At 32.3% G+C, this 21,180-nt stretch overlaps 3 protein-coding genes across 5 annotated transcripts; all 3 read left to right on the top strand.

Moving 5' to 3' along the window:
- The first annotated feature begins 3,632 nt into the window (after positions 1-3,632).
- Positions 3,633-13,792, top strand: LOC105953724 (replication protein A 70 kDa DNA-binding subunit A-like). Of its 2 annotated transcripts, XM_088816906.1 has the most exons (13): positions 3,652-3,974; positions 4,709-4,860; positions 4,950-5,214; positions 5,309-5,405; positions 5,497-5,624; positions 5,710-5,794; positions 5,893-6,022; positions 6,092-6,246; positions 6,613-6,733; positions 6,824-7,000; positions 7,067-7,132; positions 7,215-7,292; positions 7,378-7,803. In XM_088816906.1, the coding sequence occupies exons 2-13, from the start codon at positions 4,711-4,713 to the stop codon at positions 7,531-7,533; spliced, it is 1,608 nt and encodes a 535-aa protein (XP_088673032.1). In that variant the 5' UTR covers positions 3,652-3,974; positions 4,709-4,710; the 3' UTR covers positions 7,534-7,803. The 2 variants fall into 2 exon arrangements, with proteins under 2 accessions (XP_088673031.1, XP_088673032.1); XM_088816905.1 differs by lacking the exons at positions 5,309-5,405; positions 5,497-5,624; positions 5,710-5,794; ... (5 more) ...; positions 7,215-7,292; positions 7,378-7,803 and adding exons at positions 11,413-11,466; positions 11,569-12,007; positions 12,093-13,018; positions 13,167-13,792 and having other exon boundaries at positions 3,633-3,974.
- A 696-nt stretch (positions 13,793-14,488) lies between these two features.
- LOC105961772 (uncharacterized) lies at positions 14,489-16,944 on the top strand. Its single transcript, XM_088816904.1, has 2 exons — positions 14,489-15,138; positions 15,264-16,944. The coding sequence occupies exons 1-2, from the start codon at positions 14,652-14,654 to the stop codon at positions 16,904-16,906; spliced, it is 2,130 nt and encodes a 709-aa protein (XP_088673030.1). The 5' UTR covers positions 14,489-14,651; the 3' UTR covers positions 16,907-16,944.
- A 617-nt stretch (positions 16,945-17,561) lies between these two features.
- LOC105973473 (uncharacterized) lies at positions 17,562-21,179 on the top strand. Of its 2 annotated transcripts, none has more exons than XM_012998501.2 (3): positions 17,562-19,076; positions 19,571-19,977; positions 20,423-21,179. In XM_012998501.2, the coding sequence occupies exons 1-3, from the start codon at positions 18,209-18,211 to the stop codon at positions 21,092-21,094; spliced, it is 1,947 nt and encodes a 648-aa protein (XP_012853955.2). In that variant the 5' UTR covers positions 17,562-18,208; the 3' UTR covers positions 21,095-21,179. The 2 variants fall into 2 exon arrangements, with proteins under 2 accessions (XP_012853955.2, XP_088673033.1); XM_088816907.1 differs by having other exon boundaries at positions 17,588-19,079.
- The last annotated feature ends 1 nt before the right edge of the window (position 21,180 follows it).

Below are 21,180 nucleotides of genomic sequence, written 5' to 3'. Positions count from 1 at the left end.
AGCTCGAGCTCGACAAAATAGACTCGAGCTCGAGCTCGAGCCAGCCAAAAGAGGCGAGCTCGACTCGAGCTCGGCTCGTTCACACCCCTAGTTCCTACACATATTTAAGGTTACTTATATGCTACACCTGGTCAATGTTACATCGGGTGGATGTTTACTGTTGACCTACACTAATTAATTTATATGTGTGTATTTATGTGCTTATAGATGATAAATATCTAGTAGTGTATTATTTTAGAAGACTTCTAATAATTTTTTTTTGGTACTACAACAATTGACAAGGTCCAATTCTTCTAAGCACAACTCATATTCTTTTCTTTTATTTGTTGCTTATAAGAAAACTTCATGTTTTTCATCTGCTTAATTAACAAAGTTCAAACAAAGGCAATTCAACTTTGGGTTGCTAGTTATTAAACTAAGCAATATAATGACTCGTTAGCACGTTCAATTAAATATGGGTTCGTACTATACTACACCGGCTAAACTTGTAGGAAAATGCATAAAATCTAATAATTCATATATGGGGTCCTCAAGTTAGAATACTTATCTGAGTAAACTGCAAAAACTACGCCTGTGTAATCTCGAAATAACAAAAACCCCCATTTGATAAATAAACTAGCAAAAACCTCCTCTGTGAAATTATTTAAATAGCAAAAACCCCCCTATGGAACTATTTGAGGGTTGACTTGATATAAAAAGACACTAATACCCATGGAGTCTTGCAATTAATAAATTCTTATATTTTATAAATATTTTAATTATTTTATTTAAACAATAATCAATTTAGTTGTTTACTATTTTTTTTAATTTCTAAACAAACAAATTAAAAAGAATAAATATACATATAATATGTATATATATAAATACATTTTGAGGGACAATTTTGTCATGTCTAAAAAATCAGCTAGGGAGATTCTTCCTTTGACTAAATTTCACAGGGGGGTTTTTGCTAGTTTATTTATCACAGGGGGTTTCTGCTATTTCGAGATAACACAAGGGTGGTATTTGCAGTTTACTCTACTTACCTACATATCCATATGTTAAACCTAATCTTCATAGTAGTTTGCAAATTAATTCAAATTCTTAAGACGAAAACAAAAAAAAAGTCGCACAAAATTTTGCAAATTATTAATTATTTTAAACTATTGCGATGAAAATAAATTAAACATTGCAAATATTTGTTATAAAAAAACAAATGCGACATCTTGTAGAATAATCGTCGCACACTATTGCGACAATTGAATTGATTTGTCGCAAATGCTCACAAAATTCTTTTACCTGCTCTAGTGCGACGATATTTGCGAAGCAATTTTTTATCGTCACAATTCTATTTATGGATTATTATATTTTCGGTATTTTAAACGTCGCAAAATTGAAACAAATCCATTGTAGTCGCAAAAAAAAAAAAAAACAATTGCTTGAAATACATTTGGGTTTAGTGGTATTAACTTCAAAACACAATAATATGGATTTAATTTGGTCTAAATAACCTTCATATGCTTGATTTAAATAAGGGTGCATTTTTTTTTCCGTGAGCTTGAAACCAAAACTTGAGGTATTTAACAAAACTTGTACCAAAAGACGAAATCCCTCATCTCCAAGGTTCTCTATACCTTGGCCTGATAAATATTAGATGGATGAATGTAAATCATAATAATTCAACGGGGATAATTGGCATTTTGCACGATCGAATTACAAGTGTTTGGCACTTAGAACCATTAAATTGCAAAATTAGCATAATGCACCCTCTAATTATAGTATCCTTGGCAAAGTGCACCCTAATTCAATTTTTAGCTTAAAATGTGACCGGCAACCTGTTTGTGATATTAAAGTGGGGGCAGATTTCTCTTTCATGCATTCATTACTCACCAACACCAGAAACCCGCAAAAAGAAATTGCATCTGCATTATAGAAGAGTTGTCGGATATTGGAGATATTTATATTAAATGAAATATTATATTAATAGCTTAAACTTTTGGTTGTGATGGTCATTCAACATGGTATTAGAGTCAGACCAAATCAAAGGTCATGCGTTCGAATCCTACCACCACCCATTTCAAATATTTAAAGTGCAAGGTTTCAAACGAAAATCGTCTGCCGTGGCCTTAGTATGATTTCCATGTAGATAAAAACCTAACAAATTCACATGCATTGTAGAATGAGTGAGATGGAAATTATAGTTCGCCACAATTAGGTGTTTGTTGTATTGACTACCGTGCAAAACTTGCATTGTAGTTAATTACACTTATCATTTTTCTATTTATTTCATCAAATACTAATTAAATTTTTACATTTTCTATATATGTGGTGTTTGGAGTTGATGCTCTTTTCATCAAATGGCTATCTCGGATATACTTTGTCCAAAGTTTTTGATTTGGGTTGAAAAACAATCTTTAAGCCACACTGCTCAAGAACCATTTTTCGAACCACCAAAAAAGAAAAGAAAATTTACAATTGTTATCTTAAGTCCAAACATGCAAGTATTAGAGGGAGAACATGTTCACAATTAGAATACATAACAGAAATCAGCTCCCCATTATAACAATAATATATATGGAATTATTATCAGATATTGCGTACGGATTTTTTTTTGTTTTTTTTTAGTTTTCTTAACTTTTTTTAAGTATCAGTTTTATTAATCTTATTAATCGACTACGAAACATAGTTGTTTTAATAAATTCTTTGATTTAAAAAAAAAAATTAACTTTTTTTCATTTTTTTAGTTCTTTTTTTTTTCTCTATTGGATATATTAATCGACTATGAAGCATAGTCGATTAAGAATTTGATTACTAAAAATAACAAATCACTAAGCACAAAAAATGCAAAATCAACTATATTTTACAAAAACAAAAAAATATACAAACATTATAATTGATTTATACAATTGGAATCAATAAACAAAAAATCCAAAATAAAAACAAAAACAAAAATTGGAGTCGATTAACCTTAATCGACTACTGAATATAGTCGATTAACCTTTAATCGACTATTGAACTCGTACATAGTCCATTAAGGGTTCAGTCTGCGTAAATTTCTCTATCCATGCTGTCTTCCGTCCGATCTAAAAAAAAAAACTCTAGATCTGTCTCCCTATGCCGCCGCAATATCACACCATCCCATAATCATTGCAACTTTATCCCATACCTTACGACTTCATCCCACCCACAACCCTTGAACCCAGACAAACCATTTTTCCTTCTGCAGATCACGGAAACTTGAATTTTCTTCGAGTTTCCGTGCTCCAGAAAACGGGAGCTTCAAAAAAAAAAAAATTCAAAATTTTGTTAGATCTAATCCTAAACATGTGTTTTTACCTAAATTGGAAATAAAACTAATTAAAAATAGTAGGATATTGAAAATTTACCGGAATCGAGCCGCGTTTGCTACGGTTTCAAAGTCGAAAAAATTTACGAAATTCAAATTTCTAGAGAGAGTTTGGGAATAGGAGAGAGAAATTAAGAAAAAAAATTAAATGAAAAAGATTCCGCTGCAAATAAGCCAATCTATCTATATATATATAAAAAGACAATACCTTACCTCATCTTCTGACACGTGGCAACTTAGGGTTTCTAACCCTAGGGTAAGTTTTATAATTTTTATTACTTTTGGGTGCCAAAATGAAAACCCAATATTTCATCTCCCCTAAATTCTATCTGCCGTTTTTTTTCCCCTAAATTCTATCTGCAGTTTTTCATTGTCATCTCTAAATTTCTTCTAACTGCCGATTGAAATCAGTTTTTCATCCGTTTTTCCCATCGATTTAATAACTTCTCATCTCCAATTTCATGTCTCATCTCTATATCAACACAAATCTTTCAACAATTATTACTTCCTACAAAATTGAAGCTCTTGCTTTCCACAAAATTGAAGCCCTAAAATTCACTGGACAAAAGTTCAAAAAAAATCGTCCGGGAGTCAGATTGAAGAACCCATTGCTGCCAACGAGAGCCACTGCCGACGGATTAAATTTCAAGTAAGGAATTTTTATTCCACAATTTTTTCTATAACCTGTATAAGTGCTTAAATTATTAAAAGTAATAACTGGGACACGTGAATTATTCCTTCAATGTTTGGCCTAGCAAAGAGCCTCAATTCATGTATTTTCTCTTTTTCTGAAGCATGTGTTGTTTGTTTAATTTTTTTTTACTTTTTATGGTAATATGATTCAAGAGAGAGGGCCGTCAAAAGGGAAAGATGTTTTTCGTTTTCTTGGTCGATAGAATGTGAGGGAATTGTTTCCCCCCGTCTTTGCTGTATCTCCATCTCATAGCCGATTTCCAAAATCAATTTATTTGTACTCCACGTTGGTTTTTTTGATCAGATTGTTCGAAGTTATCAAATTAAAAGTTGTTCCGTACTATATAACAATATCGTACAAAAATAATATCAGATTTGAATGAAGCATGTGTTGTTTGTTTATTTCTATTTTAATTTTTATGGTAATATGATTCAAGAGAAGGGGCCGTCAATAGGTGAAGATGTTTTTCGTTTTCTTGGTCGATAGAATGTGAGGGAATTGTTTTCCCCTGTCTTTACTGTATTTATTTGTACTCCACGTTGTCATATAATTGATGCCGTTTTTTCGTGCAGATTGTTCGAAGTTACCAAATTAAAAGTTGTTTCGTACTATATAAAAATGTCTTACAAAAATAATATCAGATTTGAATGGAGCATATAGACTGATTTTCTATTCCATATATCATGTAGATATGGCGCCGCAAGTAACATTTTTCAATGATATAACACCGGACCGCTTTAACTGGAAAGTGGTGGCTCGGGTCATTCGACTTTGGAAAGTTCCTAGCAAGATCGACCATACTATTATTAATAGTATTGATATGATCTTAGTCGATGGGCAGGTCATTATTTTTTTACAAAATTTATTTCTCTTATGGCTATTTAAATTTTGTTTATCGGCCTATTGATATTGTGGCATATATTTTTTCAGGGAGGAAAAATTCATGCGTCTATAAAAAAGACTCAATTGAACAATTTTTATAATATTGTAAAAGAAGGTAATACTTATGTCTTTCAGAATATTTTGGTAGTTCCGAACGATGGGAAGTACAGGGCTACTCGCAATGCTCACAAGATCATATTTATAAAAACTACTCGCGTAACTAATTGCAAAGCCGAGAATATTCCAGGCGTCACTTATGACTTTACAAATTTTCTTGACATCATTACTGACGGGGATGACACATGGCTTATTGGTAAAATATTTTTAAAATATTAAAAAATGTGTTTTCTTAATTTATTATACAAACATTGCAATATTTTTTATGCATATACTTTTTTTTCTTTCAGATGTTATTGGACATGTTATAGAAAGAGATGAAGTGAAAGATATTAACAAAAGTGGACACATCCACAAGATACTAGAGATCACTCTTCAAGACTTATCGTGAGTATTTTTAGATTATATACAGTAAATTCAATTGATGCTGAATGGTTTCGTATTTATGATCTTCTAATTTATGTCATGTGGTTCTCAGAGAGAACCTAATAAAATGCACTCTATGGGACCAATACGCCGATCAAATGGCTTCGCATATTAGTAATCAAAACTCTGCTGACCCAGTCATCATTATTCTGGAGATGTGTTTGGTCAAAAATTTTAATGGTAATTCCTATATTTAATTACATTTAAATATTGCATTAAAGTTTCACTTCATTTGATTAATTCACATATTTATTTTATTTTGTAGGTCAAAATAGTATTTCTAATGCTTTCCACAACTCAAGATTGTTGATAAATGAAAACTCCGAGGAACATAGGGCGTACAGAGAAAAGTTAGTTCGTTTGAAACTACCATTTTTATATAATTCTTACTAAATCATGTTATAATGTACATTGCAATTTGTTCTTCACTATTTGTACGTATATACAGACTCATTAGGCAAGATGGCACATTTACACAATCAGTCAGCGTGTCATCAAATCATCGATCGACGGGGATTGCGGATGATTTGTTGCTAACGAAGCAAATGACGATAAATAATTTGAGAGATTGCACTACTGTAAGTAAATTATTTCTCCTCGACTTATTTTACAAATTTAACAAAACTAATTGTAAATTATATTTTTAGGAACGCGCTGTTGTTGTACTTGCCAAGGTAATTGATATCGATCCTGATACCAAATGGTGGTATGATGCCTGTCCGAAATGTTTCAGAAAGGTAGAGCAAACAAGCACACAATTTTGTTGCCCAAAATGTCCTAAGGATGTTGATCCAATCCCACGGTAATTTAAATAAATGAACTGATTTTTTTTAATTTTTTTTTAAAGTATTTATTATAGCATTATTATTATAATTTATTATATATATATTATTTATAGAAAAACTCAGTTTGTCAGCACTTGAACTATTTTAGCACTTGAACAATTTAAAATAGGTGCAAGTATTACTCTTAGTAGCAAAAAGTCTTCCATAATTCATTATTTTTTTCCAAATTATCGGAAGAAAGTAATTAAAATATTTTCTATATTTCATTATTTTTTTCCAAAACGGGCTAAGGATGTTCATCCAATCCCACGGTAATTTAATTTTCTATAATGGGAGTAGCCCTATAAGTATAAGTATGGTGTTTCACAAGTACATACATACAGGTATAGGCTTCAAGTACTGGTATTTGACACTACCGGATGCACTAAGTTTGTCATGTTTGACAAATTTGTTAGTAAAATCGTGGGCAAATCAGCGACCGAACTTATTGGTGACGTGCATAAGGTAATATAAAAACCACATTCATATGGAATGCTGAATTACTTCTATTTATATTTAATTATCAAAAAATCATTGATCATTGCATTTTGGTAGGATAATTTGACCGATACAATTCCTAAAGAATTTGATGCCATCATCAACAAAGAATTTCTGTTCAAAGTCGAAATCAGTGCGATGAACATATCAAAAAGTTGGTCAGTTTATACTGTAAAAACAATGACGGGTGAACAAGAACTTATTCGACGGTTTCGAGCTATGCATTCTATCGAGGTATAAGTCCACAAATATAATTTATATGTTGCATCATTTAATTATATTAATTTTTGTTAACTACAGGAATTTGTTGATGAGGATGATCACTCATCCGACAACAATGCTCAACAGCAAGGCGACAATTTGGATGTAAGAGTTGTTTATAACTCAAGTATTATTTTCATTTATACACAAGTTAATGAAATCTACCTTCCTCCAATAATATTTGTAGGATTTTGTCGAACCCGATGATGAGACGACACCAATCAGTAAATTACGTGGTAAAGGACTTGGCAACAGCAACTTAAATGTAAGAATTATTTACAACACAACAATTATTTCTATCATTTATATACATATCAATAACATCTACCATCCTTTAATGAATTTTGTAGGATTTCACCGATCCTCATGATAAGACGACACCAACCATTAAATTGCGTGGTAAAGGACTTGGTGTAGAAGCTACGTCTTCTAATTTATCCGATGATGAAACTACAAAAATGTCAACTACCAAGTCATATAAGAGGATCAAAACGGAGAAACCATGACATAATGGTCTAGCACATTATTGTATTGTTGGCGGCAATACAATAACATTAACTATTGTGCTGTTTTCACTTGAAGAACACCTTTCTCTGGGTGTATGTTTCAAGATTTTTATTTATGTGGTTGCTATGTTAATTTTACTTATGTTGTTTTCCTAGATTTTTAGAATGCAGCTGCCACTTCTTTAAGACTTGCAATAGGTGGTTGCTATATACTTTGCATTTTATTGTTGAAGATATTTATGTTTTTTTTAATTATTCCACATGGCTCCACGTAAGCTCTGCTTCTTCATTTTAAACATTACATTTCATAACTTCCATTCAATCATAAAAAGCTATTTCCTGTATCTCTTACTTACTGCTAAAATGGGGATCCCATCCTTTGTACAAGTGTGCCAATCTTTCTTTTTGTAATTATTTGCAAGGATTTATGAGATTTTCCTGAACTATTTCTTCAATTTGGTAATGCTATAATAAATGCGTACAAACAAAAAAATATAAAAAATCAGTTCATTTAATAAAATATTTTATTGTATAAAAAATAATAACAATTTTTGTATTACAAATCCTAAAAACTTCCTCTCACCCCATCTCCCACTACAAACTGACATCTCCCACGTCATATACGTCCATTAACTAAAATTAACCTCTCATATCAATAAATTAATCAAACTCCTTTCCTTGCCTATATATATTGCAAGGAACACTTCAATCTCAAATCAAACAACACAGGTCATTTGCGTGCACTTTCCCTTCATCTATTCCCGTTAATTGCAGTATCTCTTTCTCTCACTTTTCCCTAAATTACAAAAAAGTATTCTCTAATAAACTACTATTTTTGTAGTCATACATTTCATTGAACAAAGATATTTATTTATTTTTTATACTTCATTTTGCAGGTGGAAAATTACATGTTTAGGATGCATATATCAATGGATACTGACTTATGCACACTTATTGGTGTCTTTTCCCTTTTTGCAATCTTTGTTTTGTTATTTTTCTGCTTCAATCGAATTTTCAGTGGTTGCTCTTGCAAGTGTAAGTCTACCCCTCTTCTTCAATCCATTGACGGTGGAAACCATAGCGATCATATGGAGGAGTCTAACGGATCAATGATCGATGTCTGCATGCACTGCGGGCATCATGGGCCAAAGAATGAATTGTTATGTTGCGCTACATGTCACTACACAACTATGCACCCAAGATGTATTTGTGGCAAACAGTCCAACGAATTTAATATTAATTTCTCTGATGCTTGGGTCTGCCGGGAATGCGCTATTAACATTGCAACTTTTTATCAACTCTTCTAATTGGTGGAAATGTATTTGATTCTTGATTTGTTAGTAATAATTATTATATTACTATTTTCGTCATTTTTCCTTTCATCGACAATGTTACTATTTACTACTACATTATTATTTATATTACATCGTCAAATACACTATTGAGATATGATTTTTTGTGCTAATATCTGTTTCCACACGATTTCGAGGTATTCCAAAATGAAATGGATTTGAAATGGATTTTTTGTGCCGATTTTGAGGTATTCCGAAATTGAAATGGATTTTTTGGAACGAAAATTGAAACCTATTTTTAACTTTCGAAAAAAATTGGAAAATTTTCGAATAAGGTATTTCCGATTCATTCCGTCCAGTTTCCACCCCTAATATATATATATATATATATATATATATATTGAAAAAAAACAACAAAATCAAGTACTACATAACATAATTATTTTTCTATTAAATGATTGAACTTTTGCACCGTTTATAAATCTAAAAAATTATCTTAATAATGGATAACCACACTGTTTTAAAAACCATAAAAACTCATGCAGTTGGCAAAAAACCACTTACATACAACGTTTCCCACATTTGAATATAGTTGCATCTTTGTACTACTCCCACATGATATACGGTTACTAATTAATCATATCTCACAAAATCAACACCCTGCTTTATGTATATCTGTTTTCACTTAGAATTGTTCTTTCTATTCCTATTGGTGTCAATTAATTGTCTCAACATAATATACTAAAGTATATATTACAACTGAATCAGATGCTCGGCTTGAATCCAATTACTGAAAGTGCGTACCGTATTAGAATTGCTATTCTTCACTTCATCAATTCCTGAAGAAAAATTTCATCTTCTTCATCAATAGATGATAAGTTAAGGTATACTTCAAATAAATTTCATAGTCTAAAATCTTCTATACTGATGAACACTACGTTTGATTAATTTCAACAATGAATTGAAAATTCTCTGTCAATCCATATAATGTATAGTTCTGAGTCTCCTGTATAACATTTTCTTTCATAAATTATGAATTATTTATTTATTGTTATACAGTTAATGGATGAATCATCATCTGAAAAAATAAATTCCAAAAAGAGACAATATCCTTCAAGTTCCAATTGTCACCTGGAGGATGTAGACCCATTAATATATCGAAGACATTCCTTAAGAGACAACACAATATCTTGGTCCACAGTGAAAGAACAAACATTAGGTGAATGCACGCTAAACCGCCAATATGATATTTTAGGTATTCTTTTTTCTTTTTTTACAGCATGGCCTTTTCATTTGTTGTTATATTGTTTAAATATTAAAACTACGTTTATTATACTTCCATCTTCATACCCAGTAATTTTCGTATTTTATTTGTTTATAAGATTTCGAAGCAGATGAAAGTTGTGCACTTACTACCGGGTCACGTTATAATCGAAATGTTGGAATCAACAAAGTTGATCAAGATATACCGCCAGGTATTTAATTTCATAAATTGAGGAATGAGTGTGATGATTTATATAAAAAAAATATTAATAATCGATGTAATTAGCACATATATTTGTTTTTTACTAATTAAAATATATAACAATTTTTTTTAATAACTGTGAATTGTTTTTACAGCTACCGTGTGTGATTTATTTTATTCAAAGACTGCAAGATTGAACAGGAAACAATCGATGCATAATAAGAGGTCGTTCGAAAAAAAAGCCGGTAAAAAGTTAATTTTAAGACTTGCATTATCACCTAAATAAGATCTCTTATCATCCATGTTATATTTTCGTGGTTAAGGTGTCCTATCGTATATAATTTGCAGGCACTGCATCTTCCTTACTTGAGAAATGCAATAAGGTCGGTACAGCAAGGTCGAAATGCAACAATAAATATAAAAGTGGAGAGTACATTGTCAGCAACAAAACATTTGCAAAGTTAAAAGGGAAAATGCCAATGGACAACGAAGACAATCAATTCATTGGCATTCCCACAAAAAAAAGACCCTCCTTCCAAAAGATGAATACATCTGTTAGTAGGAGCATATTAGTATCTGAAGGCAAGTTTCAAAATTATTTTTCTGCATATTCATATACCACTTATTTTATGTCTTAATCATTTCTATTTGTATGTATACCAGATGGTACCAGACATCACCATGATATTAATTCTGGTGGCAGCGAAATTCCAAATATTTCATCAGATTCATATTATGAATCCAATAGAAGGTACATTTCTGATATTTATATAAAAAAATACATGATTGTTCAATATATTTAAGTATTAAATCAAATTTTAATTGTAATATTATTCTGTTATTCTATTATGTTTTTTGTATATTCAGTAATATTAGGAATTCTCTATGCAGTAGAAAGGGTAAATCCAATAGTAGAAAAATGATACAGTCTTCTTTGCATAACTTACATTTGGAATCTTCACCAAGCATTTTGGTCGACGAGGATTTAAGTACAATAAGAGAAATTACTTCGGATAGTGGAGGTAATCACTACTGTTTCAAACTTCATTTTTTACGTAAAATTGCTCGATTAGTACATGAGGAAATAGTCAACTTACATGAAAAATACCTTTCTTTGTATAGATTCTGAATATGTTTCAAACGACGACGCAAGTGATGATTCAGCTGATTATAATGGTAACAGTTTTTTTAATTTTAAACCATATTAGTATAACTTATTTAAACTAAATCTGTAACTAAATTTAGTATCAATTTAATTGGTATAAATATAAATTGCAGGTTACGATGATCTTGGAGATCAGTCATTTGTTTGTGAATCATGTGGTGCAATGATGTGGTATGGCGAAAGGCTTGACAAACACAAAAATGCATCAAAGCCAAAATTTTCGCTTTGTTGTATGGATGGTAAAGTTCAATTGCCTAACTTTAAAGAACCCCCAGCTTTATTGTCAAATTTATTGTTTGGAAGAGATAGACGGAGTAGACATTTCCAAGATAACATCAGATCTTACAATATGATGTTTTCGTTTACCTCTCTCGGTGGAAGAATAGAGACATCTATAAATAACGGGGCAGGTCCATATACTTTTCTTCTCCACGGTCAAAATTATCATTTGCTCGGAAGTTTATTGCCGGAGGAAGGTGCAAGGCCTAAATTTGCTCAATTGTACATTTTTGACACAGAAAATGAAGTACAAAATAGAATTAACGCCGTTAGGTATGAGATTATATTTGCTTATACATCTATTTTCAATATTTATTTTACACTAATATAAACTAATTATTAATTAATGGTATTTCAGGTCTCGAAATAATTCACATGATTTAGATCCAACAATTGTGTCTTCTTTAAAAGATATGATTGATAATTCCAACATACTTGCTCGATCATACAGAGCTGCTCGAGATCGTATTTGCATAAATAGAGAGCAAGGAGTAAAATTGAAATTGGTAAAGAGCCGAAGCACTGATGGTCGTACATACAATCTTCCAAATGCCAGTGAAATAGCAGCTCTTATTGTAGGAGACTTTGACAATCAAGAAGGGGTTAGGGACATTGTAGTACAGACACAATCCAAGAAGCTTCAACGTATTAGTGAATTGCATCCTCTTTATCTGCCATTACAATACCCCTTAATCTTTCCTTACGGGGAAGATGGATATAGAGAGGACATTCCTTTGAGGGAAACTTCAAGAAGTAATAGCAGAAAGCGAAAATATGTAACTATGAGACAATACTTTGCATACAAAATCCAGAAAAGAATTGGAGACAGCCCAGTACTCTTGAATTCAAAGAAATTATTTCAGCAACTTAATGTGGATGCATTTTCAATGGTTGAATCCCAGAGATTAAATTTCATAAGGCTTAACCAAGCTCAACTAAGGGTTGATAAGTACAGGAGCATTGAAGAAATGGTTGGAAGTGGAGATAATGATGGCAGATCAGTTGGTACACGAATTATTATTCCAGCTACATTTACAAATGGCCCAAGATATATGTTCAACAACTTCATGGACGCACTACAAATATGTAATTGGATCGGGTTTCCATCATTGTTTATAACTATAACATGCAATCCAAAGTGGCCCGAAATACAAAGAGTGTTGCAAGATACGAGTTTGCGCCCAGAAGATCGACCTGATGTTATTTGTCGAATTTTCAAGATGAAGCTTGACAGTTTGATTGCAGATTTGAAGAAAGGACATATTTTCGGACGAATTAAATCATGTAAGTACCAAAATAATATTGATTTCACACATTCAAATATTTTCCAGATAACATAATGTTATCTTTTATTTACTTATGGTTCAATATGCCACATCATAATTGCATGTTACAAAACTGATATTAATTTCTTTATAAATGTTAAATGCAGATGTTTGTACAATTGAATTTCAAAAGCGCGGACTGCCACATGCGCATATACTACTTTGGCTGCATAATGACGACAAACCCAATTGCTCCGAAGATATTGATCGAATTATAAGTGCGGAAATTCCTGACAAATTTTCTGATAGAAAAATGTATAAATTGGTCAAGAAATACATGATTCACGGTCCGTGTGGTCAAGCTAATATGAAGTCTCCATGCATGAATAATGGTGTTTGCTCAAAACAATTTCCGAAGAGGTTTGTTCAACGTACGGAGGCTGGTGAAGATGGTTATCATTCATACAAGAGAAGGGACAATGGGAGGACTGTTACGAAGAAGAATGTTGTACTAGACAACGGTTTTGTGGTCCCGTATAACCGTGATCTATTGCTGAAATACAGAGCTCACATCAACATTGAGTTGTGCAACCAGAATAAGTCCATCAAATATCTGTTCAAGTACGTCAATAAGGGGCATGATAGGGTTACAGTTGCATTTCATAAGTCTCAAAACACACATGGTGGTCCAGATATTCATGATGAGATAAAGATGTATTATGACTGCAGGTAATAATAATAATAATAATAATAATAATAATAATAATAATAATAATAATAATAATAATAATAATAATAATAATAATAATAATAATAATAATAATAATAATAATAATAATAATAATAATAATAATAATAATAATAATAATAATAATAATAATAATAATAATAATAATAATAATAATAATAATAATAATAATAATAATAATAATAATAATAATAATAATAATAATAATGGGTGTTTACATGGGTGTGTATAATAATAATAATAGTAATAATAATAATAATAATAATGATAATAATAATAATAATAATAATAATAATAATAATAATAATAATAATAATAATAATAATAATAATAATAATAATAATAATATTATTATTATTATTATTATTATTATTATTATTATTATTATTGTTATTATTATTATTATTATTATTATTTTATTATTATTATTATTATTATTATTTTATTATTATTATTATTATTATTATTATTATTATTATTATTATTATTATTATTATTATTATTATTATTATTATTATTATTATTATTATTATTATTATTGTTATTATTATTATTATTATTATTATTATTATTATCATTATTATTATTATTATTATTGTTATTATTATTATTATTATTATTATTATTATTATTATTATTATTATTATTATTATTATTATTATTATTATTACTACTATTATTATTATTATTATTAATTAACATCGAGTACACTATTCAAAACTATTATTGGTGTAGGTACCTATCGGCTTGCGAGGCCAGTTGGAGGTTATTTGGATTTGATATTCACTATAGAGACCCGGTTGTAGTGCGATTGAGTTTTCATCTGCCTGACTGTCAAACAGTTGTCTTCAATGATAACCAACCTTTACATAATGTGCTGAACAAACCATCTGCTAAACAAACAATGTTCTTAGCTTGGTTTGAAGCAAATAAGACGTATTCAGAAGCTAGAGATATTAAGTATGCAGATTTTCCACAACAATTCGTGTACAATGAAAACTCCTTGAGGTGGCAGCCTAGAAAAAGAGGGTTTGCAATTGGGAGAATTAGAAGTGTTCCCCCAGGAAAGGGAGAAGACTACTACCTAAGACTGCTACTTAATATTCAAAAAGGTTGCACAAGCTTTGAAGATATCAGAACTGTGAATAACTACATTTACCCAACATTTAGAGATGCATGCTATGTATTGGGATTATTAGATGATGATAAAGAGTACATAGATGCTATCAAAGAAGCAAGTATATGGGCAAACGGTGCTTACATCCGAAGGTTATTTGTTGTCCTGTTGATTTCAAATAGTTTAACCAGACCAGAACATGTTTGGGAAAGCTGTTGGTCAGATTTGTCGGATGATATTGCATACAAACACCAACAACGTCATAATAATCCAGGTATCTCATTTTTTAAATGTCCTATGTATAATATTTTCATTTGTTCAATAATTTAATTTTAACTTCTATTTTTTTTTACAAGCACACACCCTTGATAAAATATTATCATCTCTTCATAAACGCAGATTTGACTTTATCAGACGACAGCTTGAAAAATTATGCTTTACTTGATATTGAGAAAATCATGCAAAGCAACGGTAAGAGTTTACGTAATTATGACTCTATGCCGCTTCCAATTGAATCGTTGTTAAATGAAAGTGGAAATAGGTTAGTACTCGATGAACTAGAGTATGATGTGTTTGCAATGCGTGACGAACTTGCAAAGTATCTCTCTACTATCACCACAGAGCAGAAAAAAGTTTATGATACAATCATGTCTGCTGTAACAAACAAGAGTGGTGGAATGTATTTTTTGTATGGTCATGGTGGGACAGGAAAGACATTTATATGGAAAACATTATCTGCTGCGATTCGTTCCAGAGGAGAAATTGTTATTAATGTTGCATCAAGTGGTATTGCATCCCTACTACTTCCCGGCGGTAGAACAGCTCATTCTAGATTTGGACTCCCAATAATTGTGCATGAGGGTTCCACTTGCAGCATCAGTCAACAAAGTCCACAGGCAGAGTTATTGATGAAAGCAAATCTTATTATATGGGATGAAGCGCCAATGATGCATAGATATTGTTTCGAAGCACTAGATAGCACCATGAGATCTATCTTACAGTCGGACGAACCTTTTGGTGGTAAGGTGGTCGTTCTTGGAGGGGATTTTAGGCAAGTTTTGCCGGTTATTTTAAAAGCATCCAGACAAGATATTGTTCATGCCACGATCAATTCATCACCTTTGTGGAAAAATTGTAAAGTCCTAACGTTACACAAGAATATGAGACTTCAATCTTCTGCTTCTTCCTCTACTGTAGAGGAAATAAAGGAATTTGCAGATTGGATATTAAAAATTGGTAATGGTGAGGTTGGAGAGGAAAATGATGGTGAAGTTTCAATTGAAATTCCACATGATATGTTAATTCATGATTCGGACGACCCCTTTTCAGAGTTGTTGCAGTTTGTTTATCCAGATTTCTTAAGTAATATTTTTACTCCAAATTACTTTCAAGGTAGGGCAATTCTTGGACCGACTAATGAAAGTGTGGATTTTATTAATGATTATTTGTCGTCACTCATCCCTGGAGAAGAGAAGGAATATTTAAGCTCAGATAGTATTTGCAAAGATGAGGCAACTTCTGAAGTTAACGCGGAAATTTATTCAGCAGAATTCCTCAATACCATAAAATGCTCCGGACTTCCTTCACATAAGTTGAGATTAAAAATTGGGGTTCCGGTTATGCTCATAAGAAATATTGATCAAGCTAGAGGATTGTGCAATGGAACTAGGCTTCAAGTTACTCAAATGGGAACCCACGTTATTAACTGTAAGATTCTTTCTGGTAAACATGTTGGTGATATGGTATTCATTCCTCGAATGACTTTGATACCTTCAAATTGCACATTGCCAATCAAATTTCAACGACGACAATTTCCGGTGATTGTTTCATTTGGCATGACGATTAACAAAAGTCAAGGACAAACACTTTCACATGTCGGACTATACCTTCCACGCCCTGTTTTCAGCCACGGACAATTATATGTGGCATTATCTAGAGTAAAAAGTAGGTCTGGCATTAAAATACTCATCTCCTCTGAATCGGGAGAACTATGCAATATCACTAATAATGTTGTGTACAAAGAAGTGTTTCAACGAATTTGAGGTACATATTTATTAACATCACATTTTCAAACAATATGGTATCTTTTTTATTATTTTATTAATACATTTCATGCACGTACAGGTCTATTGCCAATAAGTACTCTCCAACATACATTCTCCCAAGGTAATTTACTAAAAATATTTTTTGGTGGATGTTACTTTAATAGTAATGGTTGATTTGAACCCAAAATTTATTATCATTGTGATGTTATTTTTATTGATGATGTAGGTGCATTGAAGAAGTGTTGTATCATTTGGTTAGAACAATATATGTATTTTAAGTGTACCATATAAGTATTTATATTACTTCATATAACTTTCTAATATCATTGAAAAATGTTCATCATATTTGTTTCACGACCACTACTAATATTCACTCCATATATATATATATATATATATATATATATATATATATATATATATATATATATATATATATATATATATATATATATATATATATATATATATATATATATATATATATATATTCACAATAAAAAAACCATATTTTTTTTTAAATTTGTTAGAATTATTTTTTCTCTATGTATTCGATTATGTGTTACAATATGACAAAACAATTATCATAATATTCACCGTGCATCGCACGGGTGTATTACTAGTTTTAAATAAAAGTCCCGCTGCAAATAGCAACACCCTAAAAATATCAAAAAAGAAATGGAAAAGACATTCTCCAATTTACATCGCTGTTCTTGTAATCTCACCAAATAATACATATACATATTTTAGTACCTTTTTAATATCGTTAAATCCCCAAACGTGGCTGTAGCCCCATTCCTCTTTCCCTTTTTCACTTGTTGGTGTGGTTCGGTGGGAAAAATATGGGTCCCTTGTGCCTTTCAGTTGGGCTTAAAATCTTGAAAGTAAATGGAGGGTTTCTGTGTGATTTGATTCTTCTTGATTCTTTTTAAAGACTTCATTTTTTTCTGGTAAGTTTTGAAGATTTGACGGAGTCCTCATTTGGGCTTTCGGCGTCAAAATTGAGGACTAAGGGTTTTTTGAATTTTCGCTGTTTAGCCACAGTGTCCTTGTTTGATAATTTCTGGGTTTTCTTCTCTTGATTGGTTCATAAGAATTTTGCGCGGTTGGGCTACCAATTTTTATCGAAGGTGGGGATTTGTTTGATTCTTGAATTGAATTGAATGCTGAGGTGGCGGTTTCCGATTGTCTAGGTTGACTGGTTTCTTGATTTAGTGTATTTTTTTTGAATCTTTTAAGCACTCAATCCGTAAAGGATTGGGATGCAACTGAAGTTTTCTTTGTTCAGCGGATTTGAAAATGGATGTTTGGGTTGTAGCTGCAGCTGCTGGTGCTGGATATGTAGCTCAACGTTTGAAGAATCTTAGCAAGGGCAAACGGTTAGATTCGTTCCCCGATAATCTTAATCTTGTCAAACCCGAGTCCTCAAGTGTTCGACAAAATGTCAAGGAGAAGAGCTCTCCACTTGTTGGGGTGTTTTCGAGGAAACAAATTGTGGAAGAAAGAGAAAACGAACAGCCTTGTGAAGAAGAAGCTGGTTGTTCGGCTGCAGAGAAGACCTCAATTAGTGGATACGAAGACGAAACTTTGGTGACGGTGGACATCTTCGGGAACGGGATGAATTCGAGTTCTTTATCGGGATTTTTGAGTAGCGAAGATTTTCGAGGGGATTGGGAGCATAGAGTACCTTCGGATGTCGACGAAGTTTTTACTAGTAATTCATTGCGTCGTACTTCTTCGAGTGAAGTGGGATTTTCGTACGGTTTTGGGAGGAATAGAAGTAGCCTTAGGTGTAGACGAGTTAACAGCGAAGCAATTAAGCCACAAACTTCTCTTGAAAGTTGTCTTATGGCTCAGTTATACGACCAACATGCCAAATTTGAAGAGTACACTTATTCTTCTCTCCATCGATTAAAGAAACCATCACTTAGGCCGTTTATCGTGACTGATGGAAGCAGAATAATCAGCTCACCCCCTCGTGAATTCAACGGGCCCACTGGAAAAGGGGAATGCAAGTTGCGGGACGATATATATTCGCAAGAGAATAATACTGTACTTGGTGTTCCAAAACTGCCTAATGTCGTATCGGGTAGAAACAAAAATGAGCAGGTTTTGAGAAGAAACGGCTCTACCGAAATGGCCCGTAGAAATCAGAATAGCCCTCAAGGTGGTACTATCTAAACTCGTTTTTTCGAAATAATTTTTGTCATTGAGCATTATGCAAGGAAATATGTGGTTAGGCGAGTAAGATAAGAAGACTTGTTATTGCATAAGCATTACCAGATATTTCCATTATAATATATATTTTTTTTTGTGATGTGTTTGTTTTAAATGATCGAAACTGATTAAGTAAACTTACTAGTCCATCTCGTTGTCTTTACCATTTGGGAACGTTTAGGCATGCAATCTTGTTTAGAAGAAACATAGAAATCTTATCGTACTTTCACAATGGAAAAGAATCTGATTTTCTTTTATTTTCTATAATGTATAGTTGCCGAATGCAGAGTATTACAGATAATCGTAACTAAAAAACTGTTTTGCCACTAGAAAGAATAAAAAATATTTCTTTGCCTTCAGTTCCTTTGCATTGTCACGAATGAATGTCGTTAATTTTTTTTCTTTTCTTGATTTTTAATCCGGGCCGTTGTCGACTTTTTTCAGGAATATCCGACAGGGCTCTTATTTTCAATCTTGGATTGACAATGGGCATAGTCTCTTCTGTGATGGCGAATAAGCAAGAAATGGGAAAGCTGAATAAGTTGTTGAAGCAGACCGAGAATCTGGTACAGGATTTGCAAGAGGAAATCGAAATGAAAGATTCACTAACTGTCAAGGAGATTGCTGTCGAGGATTACGAATCAAAGGATGTGCACACTGATCATCGGTACTTTGACAATGACGTACTTGCTATATCCAGTGGACGCGATTATTGTGAAGAATATAAGAATCAGAAGAACGAAGAGGAATCTTTAAGTAAAATCGAAGCGGAGCTCGAAGCTGAATTAGAGAGGTTGGAATCGACCATCAACTCATCCAGATTGGAAGCAAAATTGTCCAAACTAAACGAGGTAAGCATACTTAACTCCTGCTTGCTTCATTTTGGAAAGTTGAATAATCAGGTTAATGTGCGTCACTTTTGTTATATATATATATATATTGTAATCTACCTTTTGCCGGGTTAAAATCTGTTGAAGGGAAGGAACTATATGTTCTTGTGTGCTTTAGTAGATCTTTGATGCTTAGAATTAAAGAAGATATAACACGTGAAAACAGACTTTCAAGAAAAGCATGTGGATTTTTGTGTGCTCGTCTGATTAATATATTTAACACTCCTAATTATTACCAGCAATGTCTGAACTTTCTGTCCAGACAATAGTAAAAACAATTCTTTGTATCTGTTAATGTAAAATACAAGCTGATATAATGTTTGTTGATAATGCATTTTAAGTTAGCCTATATCTTTAGAGGTGAGACTGTTATATTGACGGCCTCTATTTAACTGTGTTATTGCAGCTGGATCCAGATTCGATGTCCGATCGTTATGAAGGGGAGTTGAGATATGACTTGTTTGGTGCCAAAAAAACTGAGAACCGGGCTTATGGTGAAAGTGGTAGCAGCACACCTCGTTCGGTCAACTACGCAGTCTCCCCAAGAGAGCTGAGTCTGCGGTTACATGAAGTCATCCAAACGAGACTCGAAGAACGCATAAAGGAACTCGAGACAGCATTGGAGAACAGCCAGAGGAAGGACAAATACGTGGAATCTGAGGAGAATATACCCTCGGAGAACAAAACACAAACTTGTTCCACTCAAGAAAGCCCGATTACTTCACGAGATGGAGGAGAAGAAGAATTTGTGAGCCACCCCGTTGTTATCAATTTATCGGGGGAGGCTCTATCGGCGTATAACGAGGCGTATGAAGAGATGATGAAAGAGTCCGAGTCAGATGAAGAGGATTTGCAATTAGGGTTTGGGAATGGAGAAACGGGGTTTGATGGAAGAATGGAAGAAGAAGAAGATGTTTGTACGAATGATGTGATTGGTTGGAGCAGCAGTGCGGATGAGAGTGAAGACGATGAGGTGGAGAGGATGTTGATACGGCAAATTGTGGAGAAAGCTAAACAAGGCTCTCCTGCTGTTTTGAAAGCTCATAGGGAATTGTTATTTTCAGCTCATGCAAATTGAACATTCTAATTATTATTAATTCAAAACGGAAAAGAAAAAAAAAACAATAAACGAAAAACGAAAAAGAAGGGCGATTTTGCAAAAAG

Source organism: Erythranthe guttata, chromosome 4 (genome assembly GCF_056151865.1).
Source record: "Erythranthe guttata isolate IM_541 chromosome 4, IM_541, whole genome shotgun sequence".
Taxonomy (NCBI): Eukaryota; Viridiplantae; Streptophyta; class Magnoliopsida; order Lamiales; family Phrymaceae; genus Erythranthe; species Erythranthe guttata.
The sequence above is the reverse complement of the archived record's forward strand: the minus strand, read 5'-3'. Positions and strand labels throughout refer to the sequence as shown.

Excerpts from the sequence above, each read along its gene's own strand:
- LOC105953724 (XM_088816905.1), top strand. The coding sequence starts at position 4,711 with ATGGCGCCGCAAGTAACATTTTTCAATGATATAACACCGGACCGCTTT. Across the intron at positions 4,861-4,949 it reads TGATCTTAGTCGATGGGCAG|GGAGGAAAAATTCATGCGTC; the intron begins GTCATTATTTTT and ends ATATTTTTTCAG. Across the intron at positions 12,008-12,092 it reads AATAGAATTAACGCCGTTAG|GTCTCGAAATAATTCACATG; the intron begins GTATGAGATTAT and ends ATGGTATTTCAG.
- LOC105961772 (XM_088816904.1), top strand. The coding sequence starts at position 14,652 with ATGTTCTTAGCTTGGTTTGAAGCAAATAAGACGTATTCAGAAGCTAGA. Across the intron at positions 15,139-15,263 it reads ACAACGTCATAATAATCCAG|ATTTGACTTTATCAGACGAC; the intron begins GTATCTCATTTT and ends TCATAAACGCAG.
- LOC105973473 (XM_088816907.1), top strand. The coding sequence starts at position 18,209 with ATGGATGTTTGGGTTGTAGCTGCAGCTGCTGGTGCTGGATATGTAGCT. Across the intron at positions 19,080-19,570 it reads TCAGAATAGCCCTCAAGGTG|GAATATCCGACAGGGCTCTT; the intron begins GTACTATCTAAA and ends GACTTTTTTCAG. Across the intron at positions 19,978-20,422 it reads AATTGTCCAAACTAAACGAG|CTGGATCCAGATTCGATGTC; the intron begins GTAAGCATACTT and ends GTGTTATTGCAG.